This window comes from Rhodamnia argentea, chromosome 7, assembly GCF_020921035.1.
Source record: "Rhodamnia argentea isolate NSW1041297 chromosome 7, ASM2092103v1, whole genome shotgun sequence".
Taxonomy (NCBI): domain Eukaryota; kingdom Viridiplantae; phylum Streptophyta; class Magnoliopsida; order Myrtales; family Myrtaceae; genus Rhodamnia; species Rhodamnia argentea.
In genome coordinates, this window is record NC_063156.1 from 22341555 (window position 1) to 22355549 (window position 13995).

Here is a 13995-nt window from a genome sequence, read left to right on the forward strand (position 1 = left end):
GCATCTCAACACGCCATTTGTACACACACGGGATCAATTTTAAGCATTTTCAATAAATTAGAGATCAAAATATAAATCTATCAAAAATAAAATACTTAAGTCATATACCCAGTTCAAATAAAAAAAATCATATACATAGTCACCCCAAAATTAATATACTCATTTAGTCCAAAAAAAAAAACCTAATCATGAATCACTAACGTAACAAGAACAAGAAACTCACTGTTAATATTTTTATATATACATGATAATTTATCTTATATATACAAAAAATATACATTTAATATATAACATATTCCAACGTGTCGGAATTATCTATTTTTAAAAAAATAAGGTGTCGGCGTGTCATGTCAGATCGTGTCGCGTTGTGTCGATGTCGGTGCTACTTAGGTTGAAATTCCTTGTATATTGAGAAATAGGAAGCCGGTGATGGACTGTCGCCGCTCGGTGAAGTGAAAGGACTGTAGTGCAAGAATTTTCGTGGGTTGGCAACGTAAATCCTTCGCCGGCGGCGACGTGAAGCACTGATAATCATGGGCTTTCTTTGGACGCTACTTTGGGCCGATTACTCGAAAGGCCGCAGATCGCCGTGCGGATAGTCTCTGCCACAACCCTTGTTCTTGCTCCGGTAGACGCAGCCCCTTTGTTCTTGCTTACCGTTGTAATCCGTCTCTCTCTCTCTCGCGGCGCGCTCGCGCGCTCAAGGAGGATCGAGTCATTTTGATTTTTCTTGGTTCTTCTTCGATGGAGAACAAACCCGGAAGCGGGAAATTTGAAGTCAAGAAAGAGTCGGTACAGGGGCCTTCTGAATCAGCAGACTTGTCCACAGACCACAGAAGTGGCAAGAGATTGATGATCGAAGGATACCCAATTGAGGGGTTGTCGATTGCGGGCCATGAAACGTGCGTGATTTTGCCGTCCCTGAAGGTGGCCTTCGATATCGGTCGGTGCCCACAACGCGCCATCTCTCAAGACTTTCTCTTCATCTCCCACGCTCACATGGATCATATCGTGAGTTCCTTCCTTCTTTTTCTTTGAAAATACAGTTCTTTGGGAGAACTTACATAGTGGGTTTCCTTTGAAGAAAATCATCTCAGTCTTATGTCATGTCGGCATTTGCTCTCTATACTGGACAGTTGATGTGGAGTTATATGATGGGATTTTGCTAAAGGATACTCTGGCTCTACATTCAGCTGTCTTTGTACACTCTTGGTCTGTCGAATAGAATGAATGGTCTTTGCAATATCGGAAAGTAGTTGAAATGGTCGATGCTTAGAAGTCATTTGAGGAGTTTTGTAGTTGTTGTCCACTCAATTAATTTCCCAATCTGTCATCTTTAAAACATTCCTTGAATTTTACGTGTTGTTTGCATTTCTGAGACTGCACCACTGTTCATACCGTGGTGTGTTCTTATGGAAAATGCCTTTGCTTTTTTCCTTGGTTATCAGGGAGGAGTTGCCATGTATGTTGCAAGTCGTGGATTGTTTTCTTTGAAACCCCCAACAGTAATTGTGCCAAAATGTGTAAAAGAAGATGTTGAGAGACTTTTTGAGGTTCACAGAAAGATGGACAATTCAGAATTGAAGCATAATCTAATCGGCATGGATGTCGGTAATGTCTATCTTTAACTGAATTTCAGTTTTGAAAGGGATCCCTCCGCTGTTGTTCTCACTTCTCTCAGTATTGTATTACTCTAGATCATTCCGCCTATGCATGCAGGAGAAGAGATTTATATAAGGAGAGATGTTAAAGTACGAGCTTTTAGGACTTATCATGTCATACCAAGCCAGGTTAGGCTAGGAGGCCTCATACTTTCTCTTCTCACTTACCTTAGAAATGCTTTCCCTGCCTTAAGGTAACTGAATCTTTCTTAATTACTTACAGGGTTATGTAGTTTACTCAGTGAAAGAGAAACTTAAGCAGGAGTATGTGGGCCTTCCTGGGAATAAGATCAGGGATCTCAAACTATCTGGTGTGGAGGTCAGTTTCCCAATTTGATTGTTAGAATCATGCCCTTTGAAAGGACATCGTTTCTCTTTTTATCACTTGCAGGCTCTCTGTCGAACTTGTTGTCTTTAATTTTAAGCAATTGCTGATCTCTTGACTATGATCTGAAACGACATAGCTTTGTGACCAATCTATTCTTCTCTTCTTTAATTTTTACCATATTACTTGCGTATTTCCTTCTAAAACTACTTGAGGCTCTTGCCTCTTTATGCATTTTCTGTTAAAAGTACTGGATGTAAAAGATATATCTGATATTTTTTTTCCTGTTAAGTGTTTAATTTACTAGTTGTGTGATTAATTTTGGTAACATTCCCATTGGCTTCACATGAATTGCCTGCCCAAGTTCAATTATCTGCCAGAAAGAAATTTCTCTGACTGAAATGCTTTCAGATAAAAGCTGCAGTCGCCTTGTGGCTTTTAAGTTAACGCTGGAATCAATCGATTTTGTCTTTGGACAGAGAAAATGGCACCTTGTGTGTTTTATTGCCTTTGGATTCATATTACTCATTGGATGCTTCACATTCTCTACGACATGACAATAATTGTCGTTTCTTATTTCATCATCTCCTGTGTTACCACTTTGTTATTTCATCTCTGCTTCATTCTTGCTTTGCCAGATCACATACACCACGACGACACCCGAAGTTGCTTTTACTGGAGATACCGCTTCTGATTTTATACATGACGAAAATAACGCTGATGTTTTGAGGGCAAAGATTCTTATTATGGAGGTAATGTTCCCTTGTCACCCTCTATTACCAAAAGAGATACAGAGTTGTTCAAGGAACACTAGAGTTGTCGAGTTTGAGTACAACGTGAATCGATCTACCCTTGTGTGATTCTTGTTGAAGCTGAGTCTACAGCTTAATTATTATCAAGTTAGTATTTGTCTGAAGTTCACTCCCAGAAATATAACCATCTCTGGCCTTAACGCCGTCCTTAGCATGGAAACATGGGGGTCAAAAAGGGTTTTTTCTTCTTCATGTCTGATCTGCTTGCACATAGATGGATTTCCTTTCTCTAATTGGAAATAAAGAAAAGAACTAAGCTGGAAGGAACTCTAAGAATGGTCACTGGCTATTATGCTGAATTTTCTGTGATTGGAACTTGTATTAGGTTGCAAAGCATGCATTTGGTACATTCCCGGAGAAGGTCGTTAAAGATAACGACTACCAGATTTGCATTTGCTAAGTTGAAAGTGGTTTAAATTTACCATTTGCTTAAGAAGGTAGACTACGAAACATAACACGGTGTGCAATCACTCATATGGTAGGCTTCAGTCTCTCCAATGAAGTCATTGCAACAAGAAACAGCCTTAGCCATGTGGTCTCTTTTTCTAATTTTGATATATGAATTTCTTAAGAGGCTGAACACTTGGGTTTTATTCACAATCCCAAGGGTTGATTTTGTCTCTGTTTTGTCACCTTTTTTCTTTTTTATCATTGATCTTTTTGTACAATCGATGGTTGAGTAGGTGTCGTTATGTTTATGTCCCTTCGTTTGGATGTAGTCTTCTTTTGTAAGAAGAACAACCTAAAATAGGTCATTCAAAGAAAGGGAACATCAACTTACAGTTAACACGAATCAGTTTGGTTGCGTTTACTTGAAACACGCATATGCAAAATTTTAGTACGCATAACCAATAGTAGAAAAAGTAAATGCTACTCTCATTAAGAGTGTTTGACAAGGGGTATGAGGGTTTCGGGTAGCATGAGCTACCCTCTGTGCATACGGCTTTGGATATAAGCTGTGTCCTTGCATTGAAGTGATAGTAATCCAGTCTTAGTAATTCATTTAGAGTGTTTGAAGACAAAACAATTGGAAGGGATGAATCTCGTTTCTCGTGCCTAATTAGCTGCCGGAGTGAGTGTCTTTGAGGGACAACATTTTTAAGCTTCCAGGAAGAAGCACCGTGCTTAATGGGGTATGATTTGACATCCATTTTGCTACTTCTACAGTCAGAATAAGGTATTTGTACCATACATGATATTTATTAGCTAGGTTTTCACGTAGAGCAAATTTGATATGCTATTCCTGACCACAAAAAAAAATGATATGTTATTGCTTATTAGCTTATCATGGTTTTGTTTTCATTTAATTGATTTCACTAGTGGTATTTCTTCATGCAGAGCACCTTTGTCGATGACAAGGTGACAGTAGAACATGCCAAGGAGTATGGGCATACTCATCTTTTTGAGGTAAGTTTCCAAGATCTAGTGTGATTTCTCCCAAACTGACATTGCAGGTTTGGTTGTGCTGCTTGATCACCCTACCTCTATTTCCATTCGATTTGGGGAAACCCAGATTGTTGGCTGTGCAGATAGGTTTGCAAACAAAGCTATTCTTTTGATTCACTTTTCAGCTAGACATAAACGAGAGGTACAACATATCTTTCTTTTTAGTTGGCTTCACATTTCTATGTTTGGTCTTGTGGACAAGTGCCTTCAAGGCATTGGTTAATTAGGCCTCCTATACATTGTGGAGTTTGTGTTGTCAAGGACATTGTAAATGAGAAAGTGTGCACACATCAAAAGACATCATTTCCATCTTTTTTATGGCAGCATGCACTTTTTATTTGTGCTTGTGTTGATTTAATCCTAAATCTTACTCTAGTTAGTATTTAATGGAGGAATGACGTGCGGGCATTAAATACTTTTCTTGAGTTAAGTCACATTGCTACTTCAACCTTTTTATCCACAGAAAGATAAAATATAAACTTGCAATTCTCACTTGCAGGAAATTGAGGCGGCTATCTCTGCATTGGGTCCGCCTTTAGCTGGTCGAGTTTTTGCAATGACAGAAGGTTTCTGAATGCGAATAGCTTATTAGAGCATATGCATGTTGTGAAAATATGGAACATTTCTGGTGATTTTATAGCTCATGATGTTTTTTAGTGGTCATTAACAACTTTGAACATTTCGTGAAATATTAGACAACGCAGTTTCAACCAGTCGATTTTTTTGGGCTCCTAATCATGGTAATAAATATTTCCCTTGATTTTGCATTGTCTTTTCGATGATGTTCAGTGTAAGACTGCACAGTGTAACACTTATATTCTCCATACTAAGTAAACATACTGTACCTAGGGCAATGTTAAGCACACCAGTCTTAGGAACTATTGTCAAGGATTGGTTGTTTCTCGACCGATGGCCAAGTAGACGGACCTCCTGAGCATATATGTTCAACTAGGAACAAGTTTTCTCCAGCATGTTGTTGATTTGTAGTCATCTTAGGGATTGTTGAGAAATGCAGTTCCGCTCATTGGATGAGAGACGTGCGGACTTTTCTCTTACGAGTGCTAGTGTTTCTCGTGAATCCTTAAATTCTCACTTATTAGTATCTCACAATTCCCGCCAAGGCAGCATTTTCGGTTTGTTCGGGCACTATCTTTCATGCATAGCATGCCATGATTTCTTTTTCTTCATCTAAAACCTGCTAAACATGGATATTTCATGCATTTTCCGTTGGGTCTTGCTTGAAAGTTTTTTGAGTTGAAGTTCAAACTTGAAAGCACAATCAAGCTCAAGAGCGTCTTTCCATTGGACGAGACGTGAGTTGTAAGTTACAAAATCTAAGCACAATCGTGCTCAAAGGTCTCAAACTTGTTTTGATGGAAAATGGTTTCCAACATTAACCAAACACGATATTATGGTTTCCACAAGTAAGTGAATTTTTTTTTTCATGTATAAAACTCTGTTTTTGTTGATAAAACATATATTGTAGTGTAAAATTAAGTCGGTTTTCAAACTGAGGAATGCGCGTGAGATGCACGGTCTTCAACTAGTTAAGATAAAATAACTTTTTGCGTAAATTGATAAAAAAAAAAAAACAAGGCAGATAAAAAAAATTGCAGAGTAAAATTGATAATTGTTATCGACTGTGAATCCTTTACAAAGATTTGTCTCCGATTATTTATAGCCAGGTATAAGGTAGTGATTACTTTTGTACATTCTATCATTAGATTCTCGGGTAGGCTTTGGTAACTACTCATTTTATCCATTGGATGATTGAACTTCAGACTTGTCTACTCTGCTTGATCTTCAGCGTCGCGTACCGATCTCGCAGTGTCACCGACGCTTCATCTAGTCAAGTGTTAGCCATGACACGTTATCAGCCGCTAATCTATTCTGTACTATCTGGGCTCTTCATTAAGTTTCCATCTTCAAGATAATCGATATTCACAGTATATTAAGAAATGAGCGCCCCCACGCGATACTTTCAAAAAGGCGCAGTTCCACTATTTATGCTTAGTCCAATTGAGTCTATCACTTAGGCAACACTTAGAACTTGTCTTCAATGTCCTACCGACACAAAATAGCTTTAACTAGATAGAAATGGGCGCTGCAAAGGCAAGCTTCACTTCACTTAAGTTCGTATGAATTACTTAAGCCATGATATAGTAGACATGATACGTGGGTATAAAATCTAATGCTCCGTTTGTTTCGCGATAAGTAATTTAGAAAATATTTTTATAAAAATGATGGCATGTATTGCTCTTTTAATTTTGCCAATTGAGTCTTAAATATTTTCACATTTTTTCAATTAAATCCAACTACTAATTTTGGCGAAAAATTGCTGACAAAAGCCTACCATTGTACGTGGCAACGCCGACATTAATATGGATAATTTTTAACTATATTTTAATATTTTTTTGGATTATTAAGTTTTTGTTTATTTGTTCCTTTTTCATTTTCTTCTATTTTCCTCTCTTTTTTTTTTTTTCCTTCTTTCCTCCCTTCTTCCCTTCGCCGGCCATTGACTAGGCTGTCGATGGTCGGCGGAGGTTGCTGCCCTCGGGCGATAGTCGGTTGCCCTCGCAAGCCAAGGCTCGAGCATCCCGGGCTCAAGGCCAATAGAGGGTAGAAGGGGAGGAAAAATAAATAAAAAAATATTTTAGAAAAAAATATTAAATATTATTATAAATTATTCACGTCGGTACCAGCCATGCCACGTAAGACGATTACAATAGATTTAGGATTTTTTGGACAATTTTCTAGAAAACATGTGAAATAACTACAACTTTCTTTCATTGATAGATGTATATAGTTGAAACATGCATGGAACATTTCAAGCACCTAAGGGGTCTATATGGTAACACTCCGTAAACACGTATGGTAAAAAATTGTTCCAAAAGTGTTCCGAGAACACTTTTAAGAAACAAAAACACTTTTGGAGCAAAAATGAGAAACAACAAAAACTTGTTTCTGAGTTTTGGAGCACTTTTTAGAAACAACTTGAGGGGGAATTTGTGCAAGCCACCACCGCTCACCATCGTCGGTGAGGAGTTGAAGCGGTCGCGGCGGCGGCGGCCGTGGCGGGGGCGGCCGTCGATCGCCGACCGTCGCCGCCGGTTGTAGATTATTCCTTTTGATGAAAAAAGTATTTTTTTTTTGTACTTACCAAACGCATTTATGTTCCCGAAAATCGTAGCCGGGAACAGAAACACACAAAAAAATGTTTCTATTCCAAATATGTTCTCGGGAACGTAAACGTTACCATACAAACCCTAAATGTATAGTTCATAATCTCTGGTTTCTAGAGACAACTTTGCACGTTCACTTGAATTTGGGTAATTATTTTCGACAGGTAATTCAATCAATAGCTTTTACAGCGGTCTCTGGTTAAACTAATAGTTTGTTATCGCTGTAATTGGCTCTACAACTACAATTGCTCCCATGCTAGATAGATAGATGATGATGTATGAATGCTAATACCCATGATTTTGTGATTTCAACGACGGGAGATGGTTAAATTCCCATTTTAGAGTCCAAATGCTAAAAGAGAAGACTAAAGTAAAATGAAAACAAAGTCAAATACCCGTTCTTACTTTCTAAATATATTGCTTTAAAGTCATAATTAATCGGTGACCACTACAAATCATGGTCCGTTAAATTTGTGAAAGCTCTCATAGTACTACGACTACGCACTAACACGTCGCAATTCAAACTTTGAGTTAAGATCAATGATGAGAATGAGTCGAGTTATATGTGAGTTACCGAATTCGACTCGTAGACAATCAAGTCCAACCCGGTTCTTTCCGAGTTCGAGCAGCTTGAGCACTTTATTGAGTTGAGTTTGAGGTTGGAAACACTTGGCTGCAGTACCTCGCCAGTTTGATCTTTTTTGTGTGTGCGCGCGTGTCAAAAGGAACGGTAAAATAAACACGAACCACTATAATTTTTCTTTCCATATATTGGAAGTGTAAACGTGCCCCGCGAGCCACGACCATATGGATTTTAGGCCCGCCCAATCAAACTGGCCCTGACGTTTATCGGCTCGGCCCAGAGCAGAAAAGTTGCTTGGACCGAGATTACTCGGTCCGGTCCACGCCGGTTTGAACGAAAGTATTTTGTCGCGAAAAATTCGAATCATTGGATAATTGAAAGAAATTGCACTATTTAAAGAAGTTGTAAGAATATATTTGAAACAGCAAAAAAATATCTCAAATTTTCATTTCTTTTTTCAGGAAAGTTGTTGCGGGATAGAAAATGTTCAAATTTCAATATTCATGTGAGGGATAAAATAGTTATCTGTTCACTATAAAATAGTTATTTGTTCACGCTTTTATCCATACGTATAATGATATGTAGACAAAGGCTTCGTTTGTTTCGTGAAAAATATGAAATTTTTTAAAAATGTTTTCTTAAAAGTTATTTTCTGGGAAAATGACAACATTTTCTGGTATGTAGTTAAGACATGAAAAATGAACTGGAAAATACTTCTCGTCATTTGGTAAGAAAACTCTAATTTGATTTTTCGGATCATCGTTTGGCCGGAAACCGATGACGTGGATGCCGATGGTCCTACGTGATACGACCGATGCTAACATGTACAATTTGCTTAAATTTTTTTAATATCTTACCGCCTTTTCTACTTTCCTTAATTCTTTACATCAAAGACCATATATTTTGGACATTCTATTTAGGAAAATTTCCAAATAAGGGCACGAAATGCTATTATTTTCTCAAATAAAAGCTCCAAGTGAACTTTATTTCAAATAAGACCCTGAAGTGGCATAACATATTTCAAATAAAGGCCTGAAGTGACCATAAATTTTCAAAAAAGGGCCTAGCCTAAACGGCATTTTTGTCTTTTTTTTCCATTTTATTTTTTTTATTTTTATTTATTTTTCCTTTTTCTATTTAAAAAAACATGGGACGAGAGGATTGTGGCCGCTGCCCTACCTGCGGTGGGGGGTCGGCGAAGGCTTGTAGGGTCGTCGGTTGAGCCCACCAACTAGAGGCGAGGGCCGGCGATGCCTACCCGGCCGACCCTCGCCTTGACCGGGGCGGGGGTCATCGGCCCTCCCCTAGTCAAGGCGGGGGCCAACAACACTCGCCCATATTCGGGAGAGGGCTCGGCGACCCCGCTAGCCTTCAACCCCCTCCCCCGGCGGTGGGGCGGTGGTCCCGTGTGTGTGCGCGCGCGCGCACGCGCGTGTACGTGTGTGCGTGTTTTTTTTTTTTAAGAAAATAGAAAAAAAAAAAAAGGACTAATAAAAAAACCAAATAAAAGAAAATGAGGAAATTGCCTTTGAAATTAGGCTTTTTTGAAATTTCATGGCCATTTCAGGTCCTCATTCAAAACGAGGTTCACCTCAAACCCTTGTTTGAGAAAATGAGGGTACTTCAAGTTCTTATTTGAAACAAGATTCACTTGAGCCCTTATTTGAGAAAACGAAAGCATTTCAATCCTTTAGTTGAAATTTCCCCTTTTATTTATCCTTTTGTCGTATTTATGTCTATTCGCTACTGATGTTATATATACTATTGCTAATACGATTCTTCATTGGAGAAAAGAAGGGAAAAATAATTGAACCATTTTGGTAATGGAGGCCCATTATGTGCTCCGTTTAATTGCCGCAGCAATTGAATCTATACACAGAGACATATTGATTAGAGCTATATCATCTTATTCCAAAAGCTCCCATTAAATTTGACCGTTCTATTTCCATAAGTTTTACGAAACATATCTCCACGAGTAGAAAATAAGAAAATCCATCGAGTACTAGCACATCATCTTGTGATAGAGCTTAAATAATCGCCGACCCGAACCGAACAATGATTCACTGTCTATATATGAAGTCATGGAGCGAACTCGTCGTCCTTTTATAAGTGCGGAGGTTTAGAGGAGAGAGCTGATGAACATTCTATGAACCTGATTAAGTAAAACAGAAATGCCCAAATTGAAGAAATACACACTCCCCCTCTCTTGTCAATCTTGTACGACACTGTCTAGTGTCTACCTACATTAACATGCTAAAAAAACGACAATTGGGCAAGTTTTTTCCTCAGTGGTTGAAGACATGTTCAAGCCCCAATGCTTGCAGATAGGGGAACAAAATGTTCTAATCTAGTAGGTGATTATGTGAATAGCAACTTCTTTATGGCTAAAAAGACATGGACCGACAGGAGGTTTGGTCATATGTAGTGGCTGGAGAATGTGTTCCTTGCGATGAAATTAATTAATCGTCACTATTTCCCAAGTATCTCTATAAGGGGTTTGACTTGGTACCCATCCCAATACTTAGTGCCATCTCCATGTTATTAAAAACTCTGTTTAATTTCACCCTCCATGTATAAGAGAGAGAGAGATGTCAAAGAATCATCTAGTATTATTAATCAGAACAAAAAATATTTGCCCTCACGTCACAATGTTGACAATTTGTGTTTCTCTAATATCGGGTAAGTTTTAAATTTTCATGAAACTGAAATCTTTATTTTTTTCATTCTGCTCCTTGGAGCTCTGAAAAAAAAAAAAAAAAAAAGATCTTTAGCTGCGTTTGATAGTCCAGATTTGAGTACGGATAAGACGACAAAATATCCTATTTAGTTTTTAGCAACATCTTTGGGACCAGATAAACCCAAATATGCCTGGATAAAATGTTGGATAAGAGATCCGAGTTAGAGAAGGGATAAAGTTGGATTGGATAAAAAAATTTGCGGCGACCAATCCGGCCACTACGCGCCTCCATGACAGCCGATTATTGTCACTTTCGACCACCGTGCGAGGTCATCACCTCCGACCATCGCCAACCGTCGTCGCCGTCTAGTTGAACATGCTCCGACGACTGAAGGTGAAAGGAAGAAGTTACAAGTCACAGGATCATCACCATATAAGAACTCGAATCCTTTCACTGAGTGCGCCAAATCCTTCAAGGTCGTCGTCCACAACAGAGGCGTGTTCGCCCTCGTTAATTGCTGCCACAGTAACATGTTTGTATATGTACATATTACTTTGGGAAATTAGGTCATATAAGAGGGGTTGTGTCTAAAAGTATCGACCTAGCTTAGAGCACGCGTTGTTATATACAGGAGAATCATTAGCAAAATTTCACTTACATTTTAACTCCTGTAGAAGTAAAGTAATATGTGGTTGAACTCATTAAGACAGTTGACCTACTAAGAAAAAAAAAAAATACAGATCATCTCCCATGTGTATTTAAATACTAGGACCAAACCGCCAAACAGGGCATCGGGTACCACATCGTCATGTGCTCCGTCTGACTGAAGTTTGACTTTGACGTACAATATTCTATGTACTTCCTCGCGCTCTACTGTTGAAATCCCGAGATGATACCTCTATGCAGCAATTTAATTCTAATTGACGAAGGTGACTAGTTCACCTTTGAGCAACATTTTTTGTACCCTACACTGAGATTTTTCTTTCGTTTTTTTCGATATATAAAGTTTACTTTCTGGTTAGGAGTGGATACCGACGCTCAAATATTCTAATTAAGTTCAGTGGCGTGATAAAAGTTGTTTCTTTACCCTAAGTTACTGTTATCTAAAGTGGTCACTTGAAGTACTCAAATATAACATTTTTTGTTACAATTCTCTCTCTCTCTCTCTCTCTCTCTCTCTCTCTCTCTCTCTCTCTCTATATATATATATATATATATATATATATATATATATATATATATATATATATATATATTTATTTTATTTTATTTTTTTGTATTGTGAGATTCACGATTTTGTAGCATAACAGATGCATGTTTAGGATTTGTACTTGCTTGCTTCTTTCACCTTTTTTCGCATGGACCATGTGTCATGTCAAGTTTCGTACTTACAGGGGCTTGACCGAAAATTTCCGAAATTACTCAAGTCAAAATTCCCATAATTTGGCAAATTAATGCACGATTGTCCGTGCTTGGCAGAATAGAGAATCAAGTACATGAAACCGCATAGATTCGTATACATGTATGGTCATTAAACATTGCACTACCTACTAGACATATAATAAGGTGAGTAAGACGGACCGACCGAATCGGGAATCGCCCGAACTAAGCCAACACTGGTTCTCAAAGGAGCCGGTCCGGTTCCGCAATAGAACCGGTGATTCTTAGTCCAATTCCCAATTCCAAGGGGTGATCTGAACCGCCCGGACTAGACTGATTATTTTGTATTTATTTTCCTATTTCTTAAATAATCCACTAGTTATTTTCTTATTTTTTAAGTGTAAACCTAATTTTAATATATTAAAAGTATAGTCCATATTGCTCACCCCGATTAATAATCCACTGGTCATATTGGACCACCCGAGAATCGGACCAAGAACTAATCACCTCTAGCATATAGTTTAGGGTTTATACCCAATTGTTGTATGCAAGTCTAGGTTATCTCTCTCTCTCTCTCTCTCTCTCTCTCTCTCTCTCTCTCTCTCATGGAGTCCAACTGCGTGGGAAAAGGGCTTCTTTACGAAGCTAAATTACAGAAGAAGGCTCAGATATATTGATCATGTTCTTGCAAGCTAGAAAGCACAAGCGTTACGAAATGTGAACGCACGAGGGAGACACCGAATCTCAGTTGTGTGAAGAAGCTGAAATTTTGGAATGCATATTATAAAACGATATTCAAATGCCCGATCGGAATCGTTGACTAACTCGATTAGAATAACCTCAACTTGACTTGTGCAGCCTCAGAATCTATCACGAAAAGCCCACCGAAATTTGGTGAGACTTAGTTAGGATGCAAATTGACCTAATCAATCGCTAATCCGGCGTAATTGGACCGCGCGATATCTAAGCTTTTGTCTTCTTGCGTTACATTCTGAAATTGGCAACGCAATTGGCTCGAAATCCATTTCTTAAACATACCCTTTGGAGAAGAAACAGATATATCACAAGAGGGTAGATTAGATCGAATGAAAATTAATAAGGGTAGTGCTCTTCTGAGATGTGAAAGCTTCTAATCGCTGGACTAAGAATTAAAGAATGCACGAATGATGCTTAGAAGCTGTGACAAGTAAGGTGCATGTACAAAGCGTTGACCTTTTTGAGGTCTTCCATGCTGATGTAAGGTCACTTGATTAAAATCTTGCCAAATCATTTCTATAATATATAGTTTTTTAAATCGTGCAAATGTAAGTGGCATGTGGCAATGCCGATCCATCACAGTCGAATTTTTTTTATCCTGTGCGAGCATTATAGAATTAGACAAGTCTCCTTCATATGTGTAGTACCATCACAACTATAATCCTCGAAGATGATGGTTTTCTTTCTCTAACTTGGTAAATTTTCAAACCTTGTTTTTCTTTTTGCGATGTTAAAATCAAGACGATCGCATTCTACCTAATCTTGGATTACTATTCAAGTGTGCTTGGCGAAGGAAATGAAGTGTTTGCAAATCCCATTTCAATTCACTCTGCGTCAACCCGTAGAGCAACGGTAGGGATGTGAAGACCGATTCAGAAAATCGAGGTGTGGTTATATGATACACGATGTGCAGTAAGAGAATTTTTGCAATAAGAGTCATATTCGAACCCAGTAAGAGTCTGTAACATCGCTTTGTAAGTTAATATATAAGGTTCAGTTTTAACTCAAAAGAGGTTTTACATGTTCATAAAGTCTATACAGATAATGGAATTTACTCTGGTGGATAAAGAATTGTATCACTACTAATCTTAGTCTCTCTATCCTAATTATCAAACTTACTCTGGTGGACCCTGAATGCAGAAAGTTAGATAGAGAGAGGATTATAGTCA

General features: G+C 38.3%; 1 protein-coding gene across 1 annotated transcript; it reads left to right on the plus strand.

The window, feature by feature from the left end:
* Window positions 1–628: 628 nt before the first annotated feature.
* LOC115734961 (tRNase Z TRZ1) lies at window positions 629–5107 on the plus strand. The gene is made up of 8 exons (XM_030665996.2): window positions 629–1011; window positions 1449–1611; window positions 1720–1790; window positions 1885–1980; window positions 2625–2738; window positions 4137–4205; window positions 4312–4386; window positions 4744–5107. Exons 1-8 carry the CDS (start codon window positions 745–747, stop codon window positions 4816–4818), a joined length of 930 nt encoding a protein of 309 aa, XP_030521856.1. The 5' UTR covers window positions 629–744; the 3' UTR covers window positions 4819–5107.
* The last annotated feature ends 8888 nt before the right edge of the window (window positions 5108–13995 follow it).

Bases quoted from the DNA above. Each gene is read 5' to 3' on its own strand.
- LOC115734961 (XM_030665996.2), top strand. From the start codon at position 745: ATGGAGAACAAACCCGGAAGCGGGAAATTTGAAGTCAAGAAAGAGTCG. The intron at 1,612-1,719 runs GTAATGTCTATC...CTATGCATGCAG, and splicing joins TCTAATCGGCATGGATGTCG to GAGAAGAGATTTATATAAGG. The intron at 4,387-4,743 runs GTACAACATATC...TCTCACTTGCAG, and splicing joins CAGCTAGACATAAACGAGAG to GAAATTGAGGCGGCTATCTC.